General features: G+C 42.8%; 2 protein-coding genes across 3 annotated transcripts; one reads left to right on the top strand and one right to left on the bottom strand.

Annotated features, from left to right (window-relative positions):
- Positions 1-4282: 4282 nt before the first annotated feature.
- LOC119313027 (myosin-6-like) lies at positions 4283-24138 on the top strand. 2 transcript variants are annotated; one of them, XM_037588841.1, is made up of 38 exons: positions 4283-4682; positions 4951-5229; positions 5411-5556; positions 5651-5807; positions 5938-5996; positions 6091-6247; positions 6806-6955; positions 7041-7177; positions 7274-7420; positions 7520-7621; positions 13813-13870; positions 13976-14077; positions 14536-14573; positions 14655-14781; positions 15346-15513; positions 15592-15723; positions 16406-16515; positions 16592-16652; positions 17281-17458; positions 17547-17752; positions 18208-18327; positions 19010-19108; positions 19529-19777; positions 20146-20285; positions 20397-20499; positions 20584-20613; positions 20695-20748; positions 20839-21009; positions 21159-21305; positions 21549-21722; positions 22127-22231; positions 22310-22380; positions 22472-22571; positions 22832-22888; positions 23131-23187; positions 23276-23356; positions 23467-23540; positions 23653-24138. In XM_037588841.1, the coding sequence occupies exons 1-38, from the start codon at positions 4680-4682 to the stop codon at positions 23765-23767; spliced, it is 4464 nt and encodes a 1487-aa protein (XP_037444738.1). In that variant the 5' UTR covers positions 4283-4679; the 3' UTR covers positions 23768-24138. The 2 variants fall into 2 exon arrangements, with proteins under 2 accessions (XP_037444738.1, XP_037444739.1); XM_037588842.1 differs by having other exon boundaries at positions 4289-4384.
- LOC119313029 lies at positions 11077-13303 on the bottom strand. The gene is made up of 2 exons (XM_037588845.1): positions 11799-13303; positions 11077-11472 (listed from the first exon to the last, which is right to left on the bottom strand). Exons 1-2 carry the CDS (start codon positions 12400-12402, stop codon positions 11429-11431), a joined length of 648 nt encoding a protein of 215 aa, XP_037444742.1. The 5' UTR covers positions 12403-13303; the 3' UTR covers positions 11077-11428.
- Positions 24139-24357: the final 219 nt, after the last annotated feature.

Here is a 24357-nt window from a genome sequence, read left to right as displayed (position 1 = left end):
TTGCGTGTCTTTAACGCAATTGGTACTGTGTGGTGTTTTCCTCACAAAGGGGCAGTTGCTGTCTGACACTAGGACCCAACTGCAATTTTGTGATGTTTTGTTGAGGAAAGGTGACCGTAGTATGTGTGCCACTGCGCACACAATTGGAAATGTCGGCCCACTACAAATGCATGTCTATAATATTCAGTGTGGCTGCAACTAAGTGTGTTGGAAACGTACTATGTGATAAATATGTGTACCCTTATTCGCACACGAACACGTCACGTGTACCCTCAGCGTCGGGAGTGATGCACCACAGCTCACGTTGAAGGAGTCTCACCAGAAGCGCAATCCGCAAGTCGGCCGGCGAGAAATTTCGAGGACCCGAAATCCCACACTCTCGGGAGGGACCCCATCGGGGAATGCAGAGGCTATGGGGTGCCTTAGATCGGTCAACCCGCCCCTAGAGCCTCAGGATTCGCAGCTCTCCAACACAAAGAACGACGAAGAACGAGGGGGACATAAAACGTAGATGAAAAAATGGTATATGGTTTGCAATTGTGTGTTATTGTTTCAATCGGCCATCACCCCTCATATATGTAAGAGGCGGTTGGACTTCTCATGCAAGGAAAAGTTAAAACTCACGTTTAAAACCCTAGTTTCGGTCCAACTCAAAATCCGAAGTTTCCCAAAGTGTTCGGTTCATAACCTGGCTGCATCTTATGGGTCAATTTTGAGGCAGTAAATGACCTTCGATGGAAATTAGCCCAAAAGCATATTTATTCGTTTCGACGAGGCTAACAACTTTCATGTTGAGCATTTTTCGATTCAAAGCCATCTAGAGCGCCGAATCTCTCGCGCAAAACAGCAAATCTGTGGTGCTACCCATCAGACACCGCCATATCTTGCCTCATAGTAGGCCCACTCCGATATCTCTTAACTTTTGCATACGATCCCGGATTATCACGATGTTTATACCAAAATCGACCATTTTGACGAGACGAAAACAATTCATGTACAAAGTTTTCTCATATAAGGCAGTCTTGGAGGTGTAATTAGCCGAACAGTACTCTGAGTCGCAAAAATCTTATTACTTTGAGCACAGTTTCGGCCCTTTACATGAGATCGGACGTTGATGACTCAAACATCAAAGTTTCTCATTTCGACCATACGGAACTATCATATGTTGAGAACTTTTCTATTTGAGGTCATTTTAATTACGTTTTTGACCGTACCATAATCTGGTGTGAACACTTGCCCCCGTTTTTTTGGCAAAGCTTGCATGCCAAAAAAATAACTTGCACAAAGCTTGATCTAAGGACGATGTCAAAACTCCATCGGCCATTTATATGTGTTTAGGCGATAATTATATGTCGGTCATGTATTTGCTTAGGATGATAGTTATATATCGGTCATGTCTTTGCTTAGGCGATAATCATATATTGGTTGTTGCCTATTTAGGCTTCTTGCCACACACTTGGGCGATACTTCTTTAAATACTTGCCGTTGAGAGCTCGAGGTAGCAACATTCCTTGAATGGATTCAATCAAATACGAGTTTCTGGGAACCACTCTTATGATCTTGAAAAGACCTTCCCAACTTGGAGACCACTTCCCGAATTGTCTATAATTTGACATAAAGACATCAATACTCAAGCATACTAACAAATAATCATGCCTTTCAAAACAAAAAATGCTAAAGAACGTTATCCCTAAAAAATCATATAGTCTTGTCATGCTCCATCTTCTTAACACAAAGTATTTATCATGCACAACCCCGATGTCAAGTCGAGTAATTGGTTCATACTTTTTAACGCGCTTCAGCTTTTTCAACCCTCACGAAATACATGAGCGCAAGCCATGGATATAGCACTATTTGTGAAATAGAATATGGTGGTAGAGATCAATAAGGGGAAGTCAAAAAGGAAGATAGTCTGACATCAACGCGGCTAATCGACGGGCTATGAAGATGCCCATTAATTGATGTCAATGCGAGCAGTAGGGATCGCCATGTAACGGATGCGCTAAGGGCTATAAGTGTATGAAATCTCAACGTGACGACTAAGCGGGTGTGCATTCAATTTGCTTGCTCATGAACACCTCAGACATTTGAGGAAGCCCATCACTAGAATATAATGAGAAAGGCATAACACTAACACCGGCTCCTAATTCACATAAGGTAGTTTTCACATAACTTTTTTTAATGGAGCATGGTATAGTGGGTATTCCTGGATCTCCTAACTTCTTAGGTAGTCCACCCTTAAAAGATCAATTTGCAAACATGGCGGAAATTCCAGTTTCAGGTATCTTTCTTTTATTTGTGACAATATCTTTCATGTATTTAGCATATGGAGGCATTTTCAATATATCAGCCAAACGAGTACGCAAAAAGACTGGCCTAAGCATTTCAACAAAGCTTTCAAAATCTCCCTCATCCTTATTTTTTTGAAGGTTTAATAGGAAAACACATAGGTTTTTAAACCCATGGCTCTCTTTCCTTACCATGTTTTCTAGCAATGAAATCATTTATATTATATCCTTTATTCTTAGGAGGCGGGTTATCAAGATCAACAACATGTTCTATTTCTATCATTATTATCTGGTTGGGCATTAATATGGACATCGTCATTATCACTAGGTGTATGTTCATTGCCAGATTGTTTCTCAGCATCAGAAATAGAAACATCATTGTTATTCTCAGAAGGTTTTTCTAGCATAGGTTCACTAGAAGCATGCAAAGTTCTATCATCTTTCTTTTTCTTTTTCTTCTTAGATGAACTAGGCACATCAATATTAATTCTCTGAAAATCTTGCCCAATTCTCTTAGGATGACCTTCAGGATATAGAGGATCCTGGGTCATTTTACCTCCTCTATTCATTACCATAACAACATGATCATTCATTTTATTGAGCAAATTATTCTGTGACTTAGCAATTTGTTCTAGTTGAGAATGTACCATGGATGAATGCTTACTTAAGCCCTTAACATTACTAGCAATTCTCAATATCAAATCACTCAAACGATCAATCATGAGAGCATTATGTTTTAGTTGTTTGCTAACATACATATTAAAATGTTCTTGTTTAACATTGTAGTTATCAAATTCATCCAGGCATTGACGAGCAGATTTATTATAATAAACCAGCGCCTCGGATCCAGCCAGGTGCCCCACACTGGTCGGTCGCCAATCCAACCTCCATGGCCACAGTCAAGACCACCGTAAGGATGAGAGCACACAACAGATCTAGTTTATTCATTAAGAAAGACGGCCTACATAACACACACAAGAACCAGACCACTCTCTCCATCCTAGACAACCAAAGGAGAGAGAGAGAGAGAGAGAGAGAGAGAGAGAGAGAGAGAGAGAGAGAGAGGCCGACAGCGAATGGGGTGGAGGAGACCTCAGGAGAGGGAGAGTAACAAGAGCCAGTCACCACAAGGGCAAGTCTCTTAGCACTATCTCTCTTCCTTCAACTTGATACTCTTCCTCCAATTTTTCATTCTTTTGTATAGTGACATATTCTAGCCCGTTGTGTGATGTCTGATGATGACGAAGTGAATGCGGTGATTTTGTTAAATAATATTTTGGGCTTTGGGGGGCAAAGGGCTAGGGAAAGCCCATCAAAGGTCCAGGACGCCGACCAAATCTGGCCACATGCCCTGGCCGACCCAACACTACTCGTTTGTAAAAAGGCCTAGCACGACACAACCTGTGTCGACCCATTTGTAGAGGGTCGTGTCGTGCCAGCCCAAAGACCTGGCCATGGGGATTGGCCCGGCACGACCTTGCTGCATGCCGACCTGCATTGCTTTTTGGCCTGGTGGGCCTTTAGGCCTTTAGGCCTTTTGTCTTTTAGGTTCGAAAAAATCTAAAAAATTAAGAAGAAAAAACAGGGAAAAAAGATTTTTTTAATACAAAATATAAAAATGGAAAAGAAAATCTTAGTTACAAGCCAGATGGGCCGCATACCGCGTCAGGCCGTGTCGTGCTGGCCCACAATTAGAAAAGACGTGTTGTGTCCGGCCTTAAGGACCGGCTTTCGAGATTGGCCTTTGTCCCATGGTGGGCCAAAGGCCGACCCAGCCCTTTTAACCGCGTGTTGGGCCAAATTTCCCTGACCACGGGCCGGCCCGCATGACACGGCCCATATGGCCAGCTTTAATGAATGCCGGCCCACGGGCCCGGCGGGCCGGCCCAAGAGAACCCACCCACCCATGAGAGAGAGAGAGGGGGAAGGGAAAGTGGCATGTGCTGGTTTGTGTGTGAGGGAAGAGCATCCCGCATTCTTCTCGGTGTGTGGCAATGGCAATGGCGCGGGGGTGCGGGGGCGGCTCCTCCATTCTTGCATTGCATCCCATGACCACCACCACTTCCCCCTCCTCCCCACACCCGCTGCTAAAAAAAGTAAGGGAGCTCCACAACCAGAGCGAGCCCAAGGAAATCTCGCCACCACCACCACCACCGCGTTGCTGTCGACGGACGGCAATGCTCGCTCGCCGTGGATTCGACCCTGCTCCCTAGGATTTCATTCATTCTCCCCCCACATTCCCCGTCGCGGTCGCGTGCTGCGGTGCGGTGGTGGTGCGGCCGCCGTTCGACCGGCACCGCTCGCATTCGGCCTGCCGCCGCGGGACGGAGTTGATGCGGCCGGCCTCCCTCTGATCTCTTCTCATCGTCGCCCAGCCGCGCCCCACCGACAATGGTACCGCATCCCATCCTTCTTCCCCTCCATTCAATCCGCCGGATCAAAATCGGTTCTTGGCCCCAAATGCGACCCCTTTGGCGTGGCCTCAACAACTGTTTGATGAAATGCCCCGACGCGATCAACGCTCCTTAGCCGAATTTTGGTTCTTTATTCAACAACGCCCACATCTGGAACATCTTGAAACATCTTGTGATGCGGATTAATTTCAGCCATAACTGATAAAAGGGAATGTAGATTAATGTCAATCTTGTCGTCGTTGCTGCAGGCGTCCAAAACCAAAAGCCGCTTTGTCGTCGGCTCTCATGTCTGGATCGAAGATGCAGACGAGGCATGGATGGATGGCCAGGTGGAGGAGGTCAACGGGGAGGACCTTGTCATAAACTGCACCAATGGGAAGAAGGCCACCGTTAATGTCTCGACCGCCTTTCCCAAGGACACGGAATCCCCGCGTGGTGGTGTCGAGGATATGACCAGGCTCGCCTATCTGCACGAGCCAGGAGTGCTCCAGAACCTCAAGTCCAGATACGCCCTCAATGAGATATACGTAAGTTGAGTCCCACAACAAATTGACATCCAGGTTAATTTTCCATGAGCCAGTGGAATTCCATCATGAAAAATGCTCTGAGCAACTACGTACCTTCTTCATGTGCACAAAAGTACCTTTTTCATTTGAGATACTATTCATCTTCTTGCAGCTTCTCTAATGGATTAAATTCTTCTTCCAGACTTACACTGGGAATATTTTGATAGCTGTGAATCCATTCCAAAGACTCCCCCACCTCTATAACAACCACATGATGGGAATTTACAAAGGAGCAGAATTCGGTGAGCTGAGTCCCCATCCATTTGCTATCACCGACCGTGCGTATAGGTGCGTTCGTCCCCCACTGCCGCTGCAGTTTCTCAGATTCAACATTTTACCTGACAATAATAACCAATTCGCACCCTATCTTTATTCTTCCCAGACTTATGATCAACGATCGTATCAGCCAAGCAATATTAGTGAGTGGAGAGAGTGGAGCTGGTAAGACAGAAAGCACTAAAAGTCTTATGCAGTATCTTGCTTTTATGGGTGGTAAAGCTAAAGCTGAAGGAAGGTCAGTGCAAGAACAAATCCTAGAGGTGCGTTTCTCAGTGCCCTTCTTTTGCTGGTAGCACAAGCGCACCTGGCAAGTTCTAAAAAAGTGGTTAAGAAGCACTAGTATGTAGTAATTCACATTATGTTCTGACATGCTCTACTTACCTGACACAGTCCAACCCTGTTCTTGAGGCATTCGGCAATGCAAAAACAGTTAGGAATAATAATTCAAGGTAATGAACTAGCATTGATTTACTTACACAACTTCAATGTATTATCTTCATAGGATTTTTGCTTTACATCTTATTCCCTTTCTTGATTCTGCAGTCGGTTTGGCAAATTTGTTGAGATTCAGTTTGACCAGTACGGGAAGATTTCAGGAGCCGCCATAAGGACTTATCTTCTGGAAAGGTCACGTGTCTGTCAAATATCTGACCCAGAAAGGAACTATCACTGCTTTTACATGCTGTGTGCTGCACCAGAAGTAAGATCCTGTTCACTATGGTCTTCTTCTGAATTTTCTTGGAACCACATTATTTATTTGTGAATTACTACATTTTGTTTAACTTATATTTTGTTCGCAACTGCTGTACAACAATTGACTACAATACCCACTAATCTGAAGCATATCCTATTCCGCACTGTAAAAACTCAAGATATTCGTAAAAACCTCAGGGCGCTCACGCATAAAGAGGCTAACCGCTACCGGCTGAAACTTTGCTTCTGCATTCTGTAAAATAGGTTTAAACATAATCATCTCAAGAAAGATATAGTTTCTCATGCATTTCTCGCAAGTAAATTGTTCTTTTAGAGATATTAGATTTTCAAATAAGATGAGTAGCAATTGTAAGATGGAACTAAGACATTAAGATGTTGATTTGCAACTGTAAATCATCTACTTAGCATTTTTATTGATTTGTTACATCATCTGGTCCGCCTTTTGTTATTTAACGTTGGGCAACCCTTTGTAAATTCGAGTGTTCTATATAAATCATATGTAGTGCACTGATCTATAGCTTTGATATTTGAATATGATTATCAGGAACGAGCGAAATATAAATTGGGAGAGGCTAAAACATTTCGCTATCTCAACCAGTCTAATTGCATTGAACTTAATGGGTTTGATGACTCCAAAGAATATGTCGAAACCAGAAGAGCTATGGGTATTGTAGGTATGAGTAATGAGGAACAGGTACGACCAATTTCACCAGCAACCAGTTTTGTACATCAGCAGCAGAGGAACAGTCTTTTGACATACAATTTGACATGTCTTTTAGGATGCAATATTCAAAGTTGTAGCTGCTATTCTTCATTTGGGGAATGTAGAATTTGGAGAAGGAAAGGAAGAAGATTCCTCTGCACCCAAAGATGAGAAATCTCAGTTCCATCTTAAGACAGCAGCTGAGCTTTTCATGTATATATTTATTTAGTATTTTCTTTTGAATATTTTCAGAAAGTTCCTTCTTGCATACTTTTTATGAACAAACATTCACCGGCAAACATTCTGCAGGTGCGATGCAAAGGGTCTTGAGGAATCTTTGTGCAAGCGTGTTATGGCAACACGTGGAGAGAGTATTACAAAAAATTTAGATGCAAAGGGTGCAGCTCTTAGCAGAGATGCATTGTCTAGGATTGTTTACTCGCGCTTGTTTGATTGGTAAGTCTGGAAACCATCATTTTGGAAGGTTTCTTTGTGCTTCTGTATATCTGGCGTAGACAAGATTAGTTATGAATACTGTGTTCCCCACTGTTACAGGCTTGTAAATAAAATCAATAGTTCCATTGGCCAAGATCCAGACTCAAAGATTTTGATTGGTGTGCTGGACATATATGGTTTTGAAAGTTTCAAGACAAACAGGTGCTTAACTGGTATGCTTTTGCATTTAATCTAATATCCGTGTCCGTATACTTGTAGAAGTCACATATGGAAGTCTTACTAGATGGACTTCAACATTCATGTGCAACACACTGGCACTTACGTTTGGGAGGATAGGAATAGGATACCCTCCTTTATCCTCCTGTATGCCTGAAGTGTGGATCAGAGGAAAATTAATCAAACTAGAACTACTCCTATATGATATAAGTATCAAATGATTGGCGATCCTAGGTATGTCCAACCCAAACCAACAGGAATGGATGATAGATATCCTTAGCACAAATATGCTTCTCTAAACTACACAAGTAGCCGCGTGGGGGAGTAACACAGCAGTAACCAACCTTCCTGGGCCAAACATGGACTGGGGGTATTATACCCTTTTGTTTTTATGGGATATTACGCTCTTTTCTTAGTACTAAACAGGAATTTTGTAAAAAATGCGAAGGCAAATACTGTAGTTTGTAACTTAAAAGCATAATATCGATATTTTGTTGCTAAAATTATTTTCTTCAAGAAAGCGCGAAAGGATTGTTGTGTCGCAGACTCACCTTGTTTTGGCTGTGTCGTATGTGTGTGTGGCGGCTCTCCTGAGAATGGGGGGACTGGATGCCTCCTTCTAGGTCAGTACCTCCACATGGGCTTGGGCCCTAAGTGACAAGGCTTGATGGGCTTGGGCCCATACCGGTTCAACACTCCCCCTCAAGATGGGTGGTAGATATCTATCATCCCCATCTTGTCACATGCCAAGTTACAGTCCTTCGTTCCCAGTCCCTTTGTCAAGCAATCTGCAAACTGCTGCCCAGAGCTGACGTGAGTAAGACTGATGATACCAACATCAAGTTTCTCCTTAATGAAGAAGCGATCAATTTCCACATGTTTTGTCCTATCATGCTGAACTGGGTTATTAGCGATAGCTATAGCTAACTGATTGTCACACCACACCTTCAAGGGTCCCTTCCTCAGAAGTTTCAACTCGCTCAGTAGGTACTTCACCCAGAGCATCTCACATAACCCTTGAGATAAAGCTCTATACTCGGCTTCTGCTGTTGATCTAGACACAACAAGTTGTTTCTTGCTTCTCCACGACACCAAGTTTCCTCCCACAAACACACAGTAGCCAGAAGTTGATCTTCTATCATCTTGACAACTGGCCCAATCAGAGTCACTATAGCCATCCACTTCAAGATGTCCACTCTTCGCAAACCACAACCCTTTACCCGGAGTCCCCTTCAAGTATCTCAGAATTCTGTGCACAATATCAAGATGCCCACTCCTTGGTTCATGCATGTATCTGCTCACCACACCCACGTCATACGTAATGTCAGGCCTGGCATGACACAAGTACAATAACCTCCCAACCAGTTTCTGATAATCTTCCTTATTCACCAGCTCGCCTGACTGAGCTGTCACTTGATGATTTTGTTCAATCGGCGTAGGGGCTGCACGGCATCCCATCATGCCCATGTCACTCAAGAGATCCAAGGTGTATTTCCTTTGGCACAAAGATATTCCCTTCTCTGTCCGGGCCACTTCAATCCCAAGGAAGTATTTTAGGTTGCCCAAATCCTTCACCTCAAACTCATTGCTCAGACACCCCTTCAATCTCTTTATTTCCTCATCATCTCCGGTGATGATAATGTCGTCCACATAAACTGCAAGAATGGTGATCTTTCGATTAGAGAGTGAGTGTCTGTAGAACACCGTGTGATCACCATTACATTGACCATACCCCCAGCACGGACAGCACGCCTGAACCTATCAAACCAAGCCCTCGGCGATTGCTTCAGTCCATACAAGGATTTCTTCAGCCTGCATACCTTCCCCGTTGTCAGTGAAGTACCAAAACCTGGTGGTATCTCCATGTACACTTCTTCCTGCAACTCACCATGCAAGAAGGCATTCTTGACATCTAATTGATGCAATTTCCACCCAAAGTTTGCAGCACAGGAAACCAATATTCTTACTGTGTTCATCTTTGCCACTGGAGCAAACGTCTCGTCATAGTCAATTCCATAAGTTTGACTATATCCTCTGGCGACCAATCTGGCCTTATACCGTTCCACCTTCCCCTCAGGATTCTGCTTCACTGTATAGATCCACTTACAACTCACTGCTTTCTTTCCTGCCGGCAATGTGGTTAGCACCCACGTCTTATTTTTCCTCAGTGCTTCCAACTCTTCTATCATTGCTTCATGCCACTTCGGATCTTGCTTTGCAGCCTTCCAATCCTTTGGGATTGACACAGTTTGAAGAGAGGCAACAAACACTCTATAGGAAGGAGACAAAGCCTCATAAGACACAAAATTTCCAATGTCATGATCATCCAAAAACTCCAGTGGTAAAGCCTTCTCAGCCGCTTCACGTGTCCCCTTTCGCAACGCAATAGGTAGCTCCACCGTGTCAGATGAGCTTGCATCACTGCCTTGCTGCTCCCCCTGCACTGACTACTCCCCCTGCACTTGTTGCTCCCCCTCCTGCACAAGTGGCTGCCGCCGAGAATATACCAGACGAGTGTCAGATGAGTCATGCACCTGTGGCACTTGTGGCTCTCGCCGAGAGTACACTAGGGGGATCTTCTGCCACCGATCTCGAACAGGGAGCTGGAGATTACCAATCTGAATGGAACCCACGGTTGGTTGGACCCGTACCTGCACATCACCATCAGTGAGAGTACCAACCGAAATTGTACCCACAATTGGCTGGACTTGAACCTGCACATCATCATCATCAATGTTAGTGCCCACAGAATCCGCGTGAGTGTGAGATACAGCCTTCTCCCCCTCTTGACCATCTTGCACAGAGTGGAAATGGTCAAGCTCTTGAAACAACACACTTAGATCTGTTGGCTCACCATAGAATGGCTCAGACTCCCTGAAGGTTACGTCCATACTGACAAACCTGCGTTTCTCTGAGGGACACCAACATTTATATCCCTGCTGACTAGAAGAATAGCCCAGAAAAATACACTTCACTGCCCGCGGATCAAGTTTTCCAACAGAAGGACGGTGATCTCGAACAAAACAAGTACTGCCAAACAACTTTGGGGGAACAACAAACTTAGTTTCTCCATATACTAGCTCACACGGAGATTTCATGCTTAGTATTCTTGATGGTGTCCTGTTGATCAAGTATGTGGCTGTCATAACTGCTTCACTCCACAAGAATTTGGGCACATTCATCGTAAACATCAATGACCGGGCAACCTCAAGAATATGCCGATTTTTCCTTTCTGCCACTCCATTCTGAGGAGGGGTGTCTGGGCATGAAGTTTGATGAAGAATACCGTGATCAGACAAGTAAGCCCCAAATGTGTTGTTCACATACTCTGTCCCATTGTCAGTCCTGATCACCTGCACCTGCACCTGAAACTGATTCTTCACCAAGGCATGGAAATTCTGAAAACAGCTAAACACCTCATCTTTGTGACGCATCAAATAAATCCAAGTCATACGAGAATAGCAATCGATGAATGTAACAAAGTATTTCATTCCATTCATTGATACAACTGGGCTCTTCCATACATCCGAATGAATAAGCATAAAAGGAGATATGCTCCTAAGCCCCTTACTCACATATGAGGCTCGTGTGTGTTTGGCATATTCGCAAGCATCACATGTCAACTTGCCCTTGCCTATCCCACACATAACATCCGGAAAGATTCTACTCATCTTATCAAAAGATACATGGCCCATCCTACAGTGATGGATCATCGCCTCCTTCTCCTTGTCCTCCATGGTCGCAGCACACACCAAGTCCGGCTGCACCTCCTGGTCCATGTACCAGAGCCCCCTACGCCTGGTGCCAGTCCCAACCGTCTGACTCGTCTGTCGCTCCTGAATCACGCACCCGAATTTGTCAAGGGTCACACGACAGTCAATTTGATCAATTAGAGCACTGAAAGAGACCAAATTGACAGGAAAAGCCGGCACATGTAAAACTGAGGATAGGGAGATGGTCGGAGTGCACTTGACTGTGCCAACCCCCATGACAGGCTGGTTTGTGCCATCAGCAGTTTGCATAGTGCGCGGGTGAGATGGAGGGTGCTTATTGTAAGACTCAAACATGCAGGATTTACTAGCAACATGCTTAGATGCTCCAGAGTCAAGAACCCACTCTGGAGCACTCTCATTAGAAGCAAGAGATGCCTTTTCCGGATTACCTTCATCAGTGGAGGCCCAGAGAGCAAAGTCTCCATAGTTAGCATTGTCTGCATCTTTGCCTTTTGACGTCCCAGTGTCTCCTGCCACTGCCATGTGAGCCCTCTGATCTCCTGAGTGTCCTGAGTAACCACCTCTGCCCATAGAAGCCTGACCCCTTGAGGTCCCTGAGTATCCACCTCTGCCTCTACTCCTGCCTCTGCCAGTTCCCCCTCTGTTGTATCCCCTGCCTCTGCCACGAGTTGGACAGGCCCACTTCCAGTGACCTATCTCCCCACAGATATGACATTTGTTGGGATCGCTCCATTCCATGCGCTCAGTGACAGCAAATGTCGAAGCCGGCACAGCCTTCATGTCTGCATGCTCAAGAGATAGCCGCACCTCCTCTTGAGACATTGCAGCAATAGCCTCCTCAATAGAGGGCAGAAGAGGTTGGTGCAACAGGGAAGCCCTCCTGCCATGAAAGCAACCTCTAAGACCCTCCAACAGTTTCAGCACACGCCTGCGTGCAATCCACTTGCGCCCTGACTCGATGCAAGCCGCATCATAGTTCCAGAGGGTCGCAGTTATCCTGCTCTGCCCACAGAGCCTGCAGCTCTGCCACATATGCCATCACTGACATGTCGTCACCTTGATGCAGCCGACTGATCTTCCCCTCAATCTGAGCAATTAGCATGACATTGCCCTTGCCTGAGTACAAAGTGGACAGAGTCGTCCATATCGCAGCGGATGTGGATAGCCCCTCCACAGAGCGTCCAATGGGGGGCACTACCGAGTTCAACAACCAGCCAATGAGCACAGAGTTTATGACCTTCCATCTCTTTCCCTCCACAGTAGTCTTGTCTCCTGGTTCAGCAACAACACCCAACAAGTGCCCATCAAGCTCCTTCTGTTCCACAGCCAGCAACGCCCTCCGGGACCAGCTCAGATAATTGGTAGTCCCCTCTAACTTCATGTCCATGGGTGACAGTTCGATCTTCTGAGCCACTTCCTGTCGAGGAACGATGGCCCCAGATTTCGACTCCTCGAGGAACTTAGCTAGCTTCTCGAAAGCCTCAGCAAGGCCTGTTGGCTCACTCATCTTCGGAGACAGGCTCTACACACCCAACAACAACAGCAGCAAGCACAGCCGCACACAGTCCTCTGCAGAATCAGCAGCAACAGTCCGCTGCACACATACAGCAAGGCCCTCTGTTCTTTCTCCCCCTCTGCTCACACTCCGCACGCGCAGCAGCAACAATAAGCAGCACCTTCCTCTCTTCAATCCCAGCAGCCAGGACACAACGGCAACGAGCAGAGCCGTGCGGACTCGCTCTCTCCCTCCGCGCGAACGACAGCAGCACGCCTCTCCTGCTCTCCACGTTCGCTGTTCCTCCGGCTCTTCTCCTCGTCCTGCGCCACAGCCGCACGCCTCCACGCGCACAGCCGCCGTTGATTTCCCGCTGGCCCGCGCAGCCGCCGTGCGCTCGCCGCCGTGACGCGCAGCCGCACGCGCGCGCTCGCACACAGCCACGTCGGCCCAGATGCGCCGCCGCCTCCCCACCGGACTCCGCCGCCGGCCGGCGACTAGGCCACCGTCGCCGTCGTCCCCAGCACCTCGCCTGCGTCTGATACCATGTTGTGTCGCAGACTCACCTTGTTTTGGCTGTGTCGTATGTGTGTGTGGCGGCTCTCCTGAGAACGGGGGGACTGGATGCCTCCTTCTAGGTCAGTACCTCCACATGGGCTTGGGCCCTAAGTGACAAGGCTTGATGGGCTTGGGCCCATACCGGTTCAACAATGCATCTCGATGCGCTGATAGGAAAGTAGTTTATGCACAAGCCTCAGGAAGGCACTGTAGCACCGCCCGGTGGAGCTGGGTTTCAGTTGCTAATTCTTTTGTTCACCGAAGTACTCGATTATGAATACTTTTAACTGGCAGCAGAAGATAATGCAACTTCTGCATACATAACCATCTGCTTATGTCAGGTTTGAAAGAAGGTAATTAGCACATGCTGACATTTTAATTGTGTGCAGCTTTGAGCAATTTTGTATCAATCTAACTAATGAGAAGCTCCAGCAACATTTTAACCAGGTTATAAAATGAAATCTCCTTTGCTCGACAAGTTTTGTGTTTAGGTCGTCCAACCAGCTTAACGTTGAGTCCTTTTCTAACTAATAACACATGTCCCATGAACAGCATGTTTTTAAGATGGAACAAGAAGAATATACAAAAGAAGAAATTGACTGGAGCTACATCCAATTTGTAGACAACCAGGAAATTCTTGATCTCATTGAAAAGGTATTGAAATTCAGATTCTAGTCACAGTGCTGTCTTTATGATCAGTTTGGTGCATGTAACAAAATACAGCACAACGGTAATGCTTGAACAAGATCTTGCATCTAGGGTCAAGGTCTAGAACATTTGGAGATGATGACTTAGATACTTAGATGTACTAGTACTAGTCATTATAAGTCTGTATACCAGATTGTATACTGAGACGGCGATAGTTTCCATCCATATTGACATTCCAGATCAGCATAGCAGTATTTCTTTCCTCTCTTGCCTCCATTGAATACATGAGAACAGCAGTATTTCTGTGCATGATACATATCTGCTATCTGGTTGATTGTGTTTCGTGCATTTTTTTTCCAGTTTTATGCAATTGTCTAGCCATGATATATTGTAATAACCAATTAATTATGTGCTCTGCTCATGCTATGCAATCTTATTTCTTGTTTCTAATTTATTTGATGCAGAAACCGGGTGGGATAATTGCTCTGTTGGATGAGACATGGTATTTACAAATAACTGTTAATAACCTTTTTCCGTTAGAATCCCAAAAAGTTATTAACAGTTGTTTTCTATTATGATTCAGCATGCTACGGAATTCAACCCATGAAACATTTGCTGAGAAGCTATATCAGAAGTTCAAGGACAGCCCACATTTCAGTAAACCCAAATTTTCAAGATCTGACTTCACCGTTCATCATTATGCTGGACATGTAGGTTACCTTATTGACATACATGTCAATAGTAAATATTATGTTTTGTGGCTATATGTTTTTGAGTGGTAATCGGTTGTCTGCACATGCTGGAAAATATATGTGATTGACATGTAATTTATGATGCATATGGTGTACTTACTGCACAAGATATTACCATTCTATGATCATGTTTAATTGACCCAGAATCAAGCTAATTATTATAGCTACCTTCTATAAATTTTATTTTATTTGACTCTTCTGCATTACTGCATATGCACCCTCATGCATTTTGGCCTAGAGTCAGCTGGCATTCCTTGATCCTCCTGACAAACATGTATCCATCTATCTTGTCAGGAGATGGTTTATTGCTCCTGCTAATCAGTCGGTTCTATTTGAACTGGCTGCTACTCCCTCCGTCCGGAAATACTTGTCATCAAAATGAATAAAAGGTGATGTATCTAGATGTATATTAGTTCTAGATACATCCCTTTTAATCCATTTTGATGACAAGTATTTTCGGACGGAGGGAGTATTTACAAAGTTAAGATGCACACACTAAATTTATATCTCTGTCTGCTGCAGGTCACTTATCAAACAGATCTTTTCTTAGATAAAAACATAGATTATGCTGTAAATGAACATCAGATCCTATTAAATGCTTCAACATGTCCATTTGTTTCAAGTCTTTTTCCACCTGTTGAAGAATCAGCGAAGTCAACAAAGTTTACTTCGATAGGCTCAAGTTTCAAGGTACAACATTTGCTCTATTCCATGGTCCTTACATATATTTCTGTGTATTTACACCTCTATTTTGGCATGATGTTACAGCAACAACTACAATCTCTGTTAGAAACGTTGAGTGCAACAGAACCACACTACATCCGCTGCATAAAACCCAATAATGTTCTCAAGCCAGAGATATTTGAGAACAGTAATGTTCTCCAGCAGCTTCGGTGTGGGGTGAGGCTTGTGAAATTTCTCTTTATGTATTCATTAAACATGACCAGTTTCTGTGATGTTTCTTTTGCTCGACTGTTGCTGGTCCCAATGCATGAAACTGAATGCTCATGTTTTTTTATTCATAAATACTTAGCCCAAAGCCTTAAATCATAATGGGTTATGCAGTAAACATTCATTTCTATTGTTCAAAATGTAACCCTATATACCTAAGAAGTTCATCCCCACTATCTTATTTATCTTAACATGCAGCCTATCCACCTCATCACATATGTTCCACACACATGCTACCTCCCATTTAAATGCACATGCAATACATCCACATCATCAAGTGCATGCGGTCAATCAACTTTCCACTTTCCACCACATGCACTCCCTCTGCATCATCGAAGAAGATAAAAACATTCCACATCATTATTTTTTTTCAACAATAAATAATTTAACTTGAATGCCGCAGGACAATATAACATGCATGCACTCTCCATTTACCTCTAGATTTAATGTGGTGCCGTAACATGCACACTTACAGATTAATGTGCATCTGCTAAAAAAACAAAATTACAATTATCTGCATTTGGTTGTTGCTCCTATATCTCCCTTACAGTTAACTTTATGAAAATTAGGTTCCTAACTGTTCAAGAATTAGTTGTTCGAGTTGTGTAATGCCATCTGTCTTTCTGAACAGGGTGTGTTAGAGGCAATAAGGATAAGCTGTCTAGGATACCCCACTAGGCGAACCTTTTATGAATTTGTCAATCGATTTGGTATTCTGCATCCCAAAGCTCTGAGTAAAGGGTAAACTTACTATTTATTTGATTATTTCATTGTTTCTGTTCCATATGTTGTTAGTACTTATGCGTTCCTTTGGCAGCAATACTGAAATTACTTCTACGAAGATGATTCTCGAGAAAGCTAACCTTGTAGGCTATCAGGTAACTATTAGAAGAAATATCAATGCTAATTTTCTTAGTTTGGCCATCTTAAAGGAAATAACATCACAAGTTCACAACAGGAACCCCCAAGAACCCATGATTGATCTACACAGTTGACAATCTTTAAGGAATAGGCAGTGTTAAACTGAGTTACGATACGGAACTAAATTTTAATCTACACTGTTATAATCTGGATCCCCCACTCTCTTGCGTTTTCTCGAAAAAATAATCTGGATCCCCAAAAGAAAGTAATGTTTGTATTTTCCTTGGATTTGTGTGGGAATTTTTAGTATCTATGACCTGGGTATCCGGGGTGGAGCCAAATAGGGCCCTCGGGGTTGTACATACCCAGCCAAAGAATAATTCTGACGAGTCGCTTGTGCATCATCCTAACCCACGTAAGGTGCACCTGACGGTGCCAGAATACAGAAATCAAAGAATAAACACCTGTCGATCTCAGTCTAGCTCCACCCCTGCACATGCCCCAAACAAAATGGTTTGCTAAAAGATATTCCAGTAATATATAGAAATCCCAGACTGAAAGGTGAATCAAAGTTTGACTGTCAAACACTGATATGTTGTTTCATTATTCTTGTATCAGCCTCACCTTCTGATTTTGAATTTACAGATAGGGAAAACAAAAGTGTTTCTTCGTGCTGGTCAAATGGCTGAGTTAGATGCTCTAAGAACTGAGGTTTTGGGACTCTCTGCTAAAAAACTACAAACCAAAGTTCGTTCGTTTATGTCTCGCAAGAAGTATGTCGAGATGCGAACATGTGCTACACAACTCCAGGCAGTATGCAGGGGTACATTTATCTGTTTTCACTTTAATCTTTCTCCACAAACCCTGCTTTAGCAGTGATAGTGACTTCTTCTATACTTTAATTATCAAAGGAACAACTGCTAGAAGGTTATATGAAAATCTTCGAAGACAGGCAGCTGCTTTGAAAATTCAGACCTATCGCCGTATGCGCCATGAAAGAATAAAATATAGAGATCTGTGTTCCGCATCAACTACTATCCAATGTGGTCTACGTGGTATGGCTGCTCGCGGCAAACTGCGTTTTTGCCGACAAACAAAAGCTGCAGTGATTATTCAGGTATTTCTGAGGCTTCAATGGTTAATTCAATCAGACTAGATACACCAAATACAAATAGAATATGCAAGTGATGACCATATATCAGATACTCCCTCCGTCCGAAAAAGCTTGTCCCTCAAATGGATGTATCCAGCACCAAGTTAGTGCTAGATACATCCATTTGACTTCATGGTGGACAAGCTTGGGAGAAGTTTTTTCGGACACGGAGGGAGTACTTGTGATAGATATTTATTGGCTCTGTCATATTTGTGCTTATCTTATCACTAAAGCTTGATATGTTTTCTACTGACATAAAGAAACATACTATGTTTTCAGCATAGTGAAATGAGGTGCTAATAAGAATAATAGCAAAAATCATCAGAAATATTTGTGTTTCTCATGATAACAAGAGGCTAATATCAGGAATATTATGCCATCATATCAGACCTACTCTAATATGACTTCATGCCTTGTAGAGTCGATGCCGCTGTCATTTAGCGCGCTCACGATATGTGAGGATGACAAAGGCCATACTCGTAACTCAGTGTGCTTGGAGAGGAAAAATAGCTAGAAGAGAACTTCGACAGCTCAAAATGGTAAGAGCCCTTCTTGTAAACTTATCCTGAATTTCTCCTTTCTTCCCTTGGTTCAAGCTACAGTATTGTTGGTTTCTTCAAGGGGGAAATCCCTTATATATACTTAAGCAGTCATTAGCATTGACAGGACATTAGGCCTGGTGCAAAAACACCATTTTACCCCTGTTGTGATTGGAAATGAGCCAAATTGCCACTGTCCTTTTCTTCCCTATTCTCTCCCCATAGAAAATCATCATGTCTACTGCCTTGTATGCGATACATCCCACCACCAGTCTTGGTTCGCCCTCTCGCTGGCTTATCATGCTCGTTGGTGGCTGTAGAGCCATCATCTGCAGGGTCTGTGTCCACATCACTGGTGTGAATGCTGTGCACTTTCTGCGGCTGCTAGCGATTTGTTATGACCATATCCAAGGACTAACCCGTAGTCCTACCCAAAGTCATGGCAGTGCAATTGCAAACTTGTGTTATCAGAACTATTCCTTATCTTCCTTAAAGAACTGTTTTTATTAGGATACCAGCCAGTTTGCTCGAAAAAAGATATAGGATACACCACTCAACTACCATGGTCTTACGCTTCTATTTCTCTGCATCACCAAGCAAAGCATATCACTGGGTTCATTATAACTCTAATTGATTCAGTTATCGATAACTATTTGATTTCTTTGTGCCTGGCCACTTTCAGGCTGCAAAGGAAACTGGTGCCCTACAGGCTGCCAAGAGTAAACTAGAGAAAGAAGTCGAGGAGCTTACTTGGCGGTTACAAGTGGAGAAGCGCATCAGGGTAAACTAGCACAGAACCATGGCCACAATGTCTCTAAAAATGTTGTTTATGCATGGCGCACTTGTATGTTATTCTATTATTTTCTCTATTGTCAAATAGTTCTAAGGCACTTTTATCTTGCGGTGTATGTTATTTTGTCTATTGCCAATAAGGTGCTATTTATTGTAATAATAAAAATGGTCTCTCAAATAGGCACTTCTTAGGTTGCTAAACTAATCTGGACTGTCATGTAAATTAACATCTTGTAGTGAATGAATAAAGAAGAGGGAAAATGATTGAACAATAAGAACAAAAACCTGCAGATATCATGTCAACAGCTGGCACATTTGCTAGTATAAGAGGAGCATTGTGCATCTCATAGCATTACAAAGGAAACTTTTGATGATTTTGGACTTACATATGCATATTTTATACTTGCAGTCTGATTTGGAAGAAGCCAAGGAAGCGAAAATTCAAGAAAATAAGAAGCTCCAATCACAATTGCAGGAATTGCAACAACAATTCAAGGAAACAAAAGAATTGTTAAAGAAGGAACAGGAAACTTCCAAGGTAGCATCAGAGAAAGCAGAGAAAGTTACTCTAGTGCCAGAGATCCGTGTTGATGAAACTCAAGTTAATGAGCTCACTGCCGAAAAAGAGAAGCTCACTGCTGAAAATGAGAAGCTCAAGGTATTAACGCAGAAATACGAACAAATACAAAAGAAAATGTGATAACAAAATCTAGCGATGAATCTTGTGTAGCTTATATAGGTACCATTGAATCAGTGAACTCCTCATCCTTTTTCTGGATATTCATGTGAAACCATAAATGAGGATGAATACCATTTAATTTTTTTAATAATCTATGTTATTGAACATCTTAGATTTTGATTAGTCTGGTAGCTTCGATGTTCAAATAGAAGTATTCATTGGTTAAATCATTTGCTATTAAATGGCTAATCATAGGAGGGTGTGCATAGCATGAATACACTTGCTATCCAATTATTATTTTTTGTACCCCTAGTGGAGTAATGGAGTGATAAACTTTTGACTTGCAGACACTGGTGAGCTCTCTTGAGACAAAAATAGAGGAAACGGAAGAGAGGTTTCAAGAACAAGACCAAGTCAGAGAAGAGTCTATGAAGAAAGCTACAGAGGCAGAGTCACAGCTAAATCAACTAAAGAATGCATTTCTAAGGTTCTTCTTTCATGTTGTATTTGATATAAACTCGTGATGCTGGTAAATGCTTCTATCCTTTATTAACCAAGCCATCTTATGTTAAACGATTGCAATTATTTCCATGACCAGCCTTCGAGAGAAGTTGGCTAGTGCAGAAGCAGAGATCATTAATCTCCGACAACATGCTGCGAGACCAAGACCTGATCCTTTGCTTAACATGCATAAAAAATCTGTAATCTCTCTCTCTCTCTCTCTCTCTTGTGTGCACACTCACATGAAAGTATTCTTATGCTTCTGAGTGTTTGCAACTGTGCAGAATTTGAGTGTACCTGCAGACGAACAACAGGTTTGGAATATCTTACACTGCTTGTTAATAACTCTTTAGATTTATTTTTCATGATTGAATCTAATATAATCATCCCTGCAGTCACCACCCACACCTATGGAATTCGGACGGAGATCTTTAATTGAGAGACACCAAGTACTTACTTGGGCTGATGTTCGATAATTAAAGCAGTTAATGAAGTCATTAGAAAACAAATTAAACTATGGCTCCACCTTTTCATTGCAGGAGAGTGTTGAAGCACTTATAAACTGTGTTAACGAAAACATTGGATTTAGCGATGGAAAACCAGTTGCTGCAATAACGATATACAAATGTCTTCTTCATTGGAGAACTTTCGAGGCAGAAAAGACAAATGTTTTTGATCGGATTATTCAGATTTTTGCTTCAGGAATGCAGGTATTTCTTGCTAGTGTTCCAACACTTAACCAATTATTGTGTTTGGTTTGATTCTATGATTTACTTGATTATCTTCATCATAGCGTGATCCTGTCTGGCTTATTCGATTTATGTTGCCCTTCTAAAAATCTGCAAAATTTGTATCACAGAAACAAGACAGCAACCCCGATCTTGCATACTGGCTATCAAATGCATCATCATTGTTGATTATACTGCAAAAGAGTCTGAAACCTGCTGGCACTGTAACAACACCACTGAAAAGAACAACGACTCAGACGTCTTTCCTTGGGAGGATGGTATGTTATATATATATATCCTTTTATTTTCTTGAACACGCATAAGGAGAACCAGAAAAGCCAAAAGAGGGAACGAGAAACAAAAAAAAAGAAAGAGAACGAATAATCATCCTTTTTTTTTAACAAAATGATTAACAAGGGTTCTCTGAATTCTAGCAATTGTATTTTGTCAAAATTGTATGATAGGCTAGATGAGGTTATCTTGACTCATTTCTTAATCTCTTGGTGTTATATGATCCACAGGTATTTCGTGCGTCAAGCATTACTGTTGATATGGATCTCGTGCGCCAAGTTGAGGGCAAGTATCCTGCATTCCTTTTCAAGCAACAGCTTACAGCCTTTGTGGAAGGCTTATATGGAATGATCCGTGACAATGTGAAGAGAGAAGTGTCTTCAGTACTCTCGCATGTTATTCAGGTTACCCCATCTATCACGGGTTCTCAGGTTAATTATCATTTCATACTTTAGAAGATTCTTGCTGGACAAATATAATTTTAGAAATAAGCATGAGACATCTCAGCAACCTCCCATGGGAATCCAGGAATACTAAGTTAACTTTGACTCACGCTTGCATGTTTTTGGCTAGTTCCTCTCAGTTGGTAACTTGGCATAACACTTGAACCCTTTTGCAAACTCAACGAGAAGAAATTAGACTATTATTTATATCACGAGTACCTTTGTACCATGATGAATTTCTATTGCCTGGTGATTAGGCTATATAATTCATATGTTAAGATTTCATGCTAACTCTGCACCTGCATGGCAATAAGTTGTTGCTGCTGGTCTAATGCTCATTCCTGTATACACATTGATACTCAAAGGCGCCAAGAACTGCGAAGGCTGGTTTGCTAACAGATCAACATAGCTATTGGAAAGTGATAGTCGGCCATTTCAATGATCTCCTGAAAATCTTGCAAGAAAATTGTGTAAGTTTAAACCTTGAAACCCGCATTGCATTTGGCTGCATGGTGTTCTGACTTGTGGCCTTAATGCTGAAATTTCAGGTCCCAACCATTTTTTGTCGGAAGATCTTTACACAGCTTTATGCATACATCAACGCTCAACTCTTCAATAGGTAACTTGGTGTCTAGACTAGACTTTCCTTGCCTGCCGTCAATTTCTGCAGTTCCTAATTCTCCCTCTTCTGATGTTACTATATGTCCCAGTCTTCTTGTACGGCGAGAGTGCTGTTCTTTCAGCAATGGAGAATATGTGAAGCAAGGGCTTGAAGAACTGGAGACATGGTGCACACAAGCCAAGCCAGAGGTAAATATATATGTTTGATTTTGCTATTCTTTCTAAAGATGCAGACTTTATATTGTGATTGTTAAATGCTCGCAACCAACATTGCAGTCTAATAACTTTATTCTTTCTCAATAGTAACTACCCCCTCCGTTTTCTAAATATAAGACCTTTTAGTGAATCTCTAAAAGGTCTTATATTTAGAAACGGAGGGAGTACAATGTAACACCAGTACTAATATCTTCACTTTATTTACCTTGTGCCTAACCGTGAAATACCAACAGTACGCAGGATCTGCATGGGATGAACTTAAGCACATAACCCAGGCTGTTGGCTTCCTGGTATCTAACTACAAACTTGAGCATGTATTTTGTATTTCGGCATGGATTCTTAACAACATTTGTTAGTTCTTTTAAGTATAAAAAGTTGTGGAGCATTTCAATCGATTTTGAATCGCACACTGGGAACAGTTTAGTTGTGTTTGTGTTTGCTGTTCAAAGACTGCCGCTGTGCTGTTTACTGACTTTTTATGAAAATTGTGTCCCTATTAGGTAGGTCTGACCATCTATGTGCTGTGATGCAGGTCATTTTCAAAAAGTTCAGGGTATCATATGATGAAATAATGAGTGATCTCTGCCCAGTAAGACCCCCCCACCCCCACCCCCAAACCCGACGCAGCATCCAGAAGAAGAGTAGCTAAACACCTATTTCTATTCGCCGTTATGCAGGTATTGAGTGTCCACCAACTTTACAGGATATGCACGCAGTACTGGGATGACAAATATAATACTGAAAGTGTATCCGAAGAGGTAAGCACTAAATCTAACTTCACAGGGCTAATCGAGCACCTTCCCCTGCATTCTGTCTGTGCCAAGCTGAGGTTTCAGGGCTGACACATTTCCTAATGATTGTATTGTAGGTCCTTAATGAGATGAAAACGTTGGTGAACGAGGGAGCTGGCTCGGGCGCCTATTTACTAGATGAAGAGACAAGGTACGTGTACGCCGTATATCCACAAATGGCGCAGTCTCAGAAACTAAAAGTCGTACGTGCTGGATCACAGTGTCGAACTTGATTTCGAACGCTCCGTGTGCCCTGCTTGCAGCATGCCATTGTCTCTCGAGGAGATAGGCAACTCCATGGACACCAAGGAGTTCCAGAACGTGGTCCCGCCGCAAGAGCTCCTGGACAATGCGTCGTTCCAGTTCTTGAAGATCTGAATGGGTTCCGCGCGAGGGCAGAAGACGGTAGCCTCCGGAGGATAGAATGTTGTAAATTTGTCAGTTGATATAGGTTTTTCTCTTCCTTTCTGCTCCCCCGGTCGGGCCTTGTAGATTATTCCATTTTCATAGTCATAGGTTGGTTGGTGTAAGATTTCATAGCTTTTTGTTGGTTTTGTTTATGGCTGCCGGCTGGGTTGGGAAGAGAGCACAGGGCAGGCAGGAGGTCATTCACATCTATTCTTGATTCTTTCTTTCTAGTCACGGTAGATATATCATATATGTACGTATGTAGCAGTATCCAAAAATATCCATTCTGTGTAGCCAATGTATAGTTATATATACATTAGTATCAATGAGAATGACAATTGTGGGGCTTGATGTAATTAAGAAGGCTCCCTGTCTCATCATCACATTAGTATCCATATAAACTACTACCACATCACATTTCAATTTCAATCATGTGAAATGTATATGATGCATGCTACTTGTTTGTGGCTGAAAAGGATTCGGATAATAGCCGTAGAGTTAAATGAAATTGGTAACAAAGATGACATTTACAGCTAGTCCGAAAAGAAAAAATGTATTAT

The sequence above is a fragment of the Triticum dicoccoides genome, chromosome 5B, assembly GCF_002162155.2.
Source record: "Triticum dicoccoides isolate Atlit2015 ecotype Zavitan chromosome 5B, WEW_v2.0, whole genome shotgun sequence".
NCBI classification, from domain to species: domain Eukaryota; kingdom Viridiplantae; phylum Streptophyta; class Magnoliopsida; order Poales; family Poaceae; genus Triticum; species Triticum dicoccoides.
This window is presented reverse-complemented; position numbering and strand designations above follow the sequence as displayed.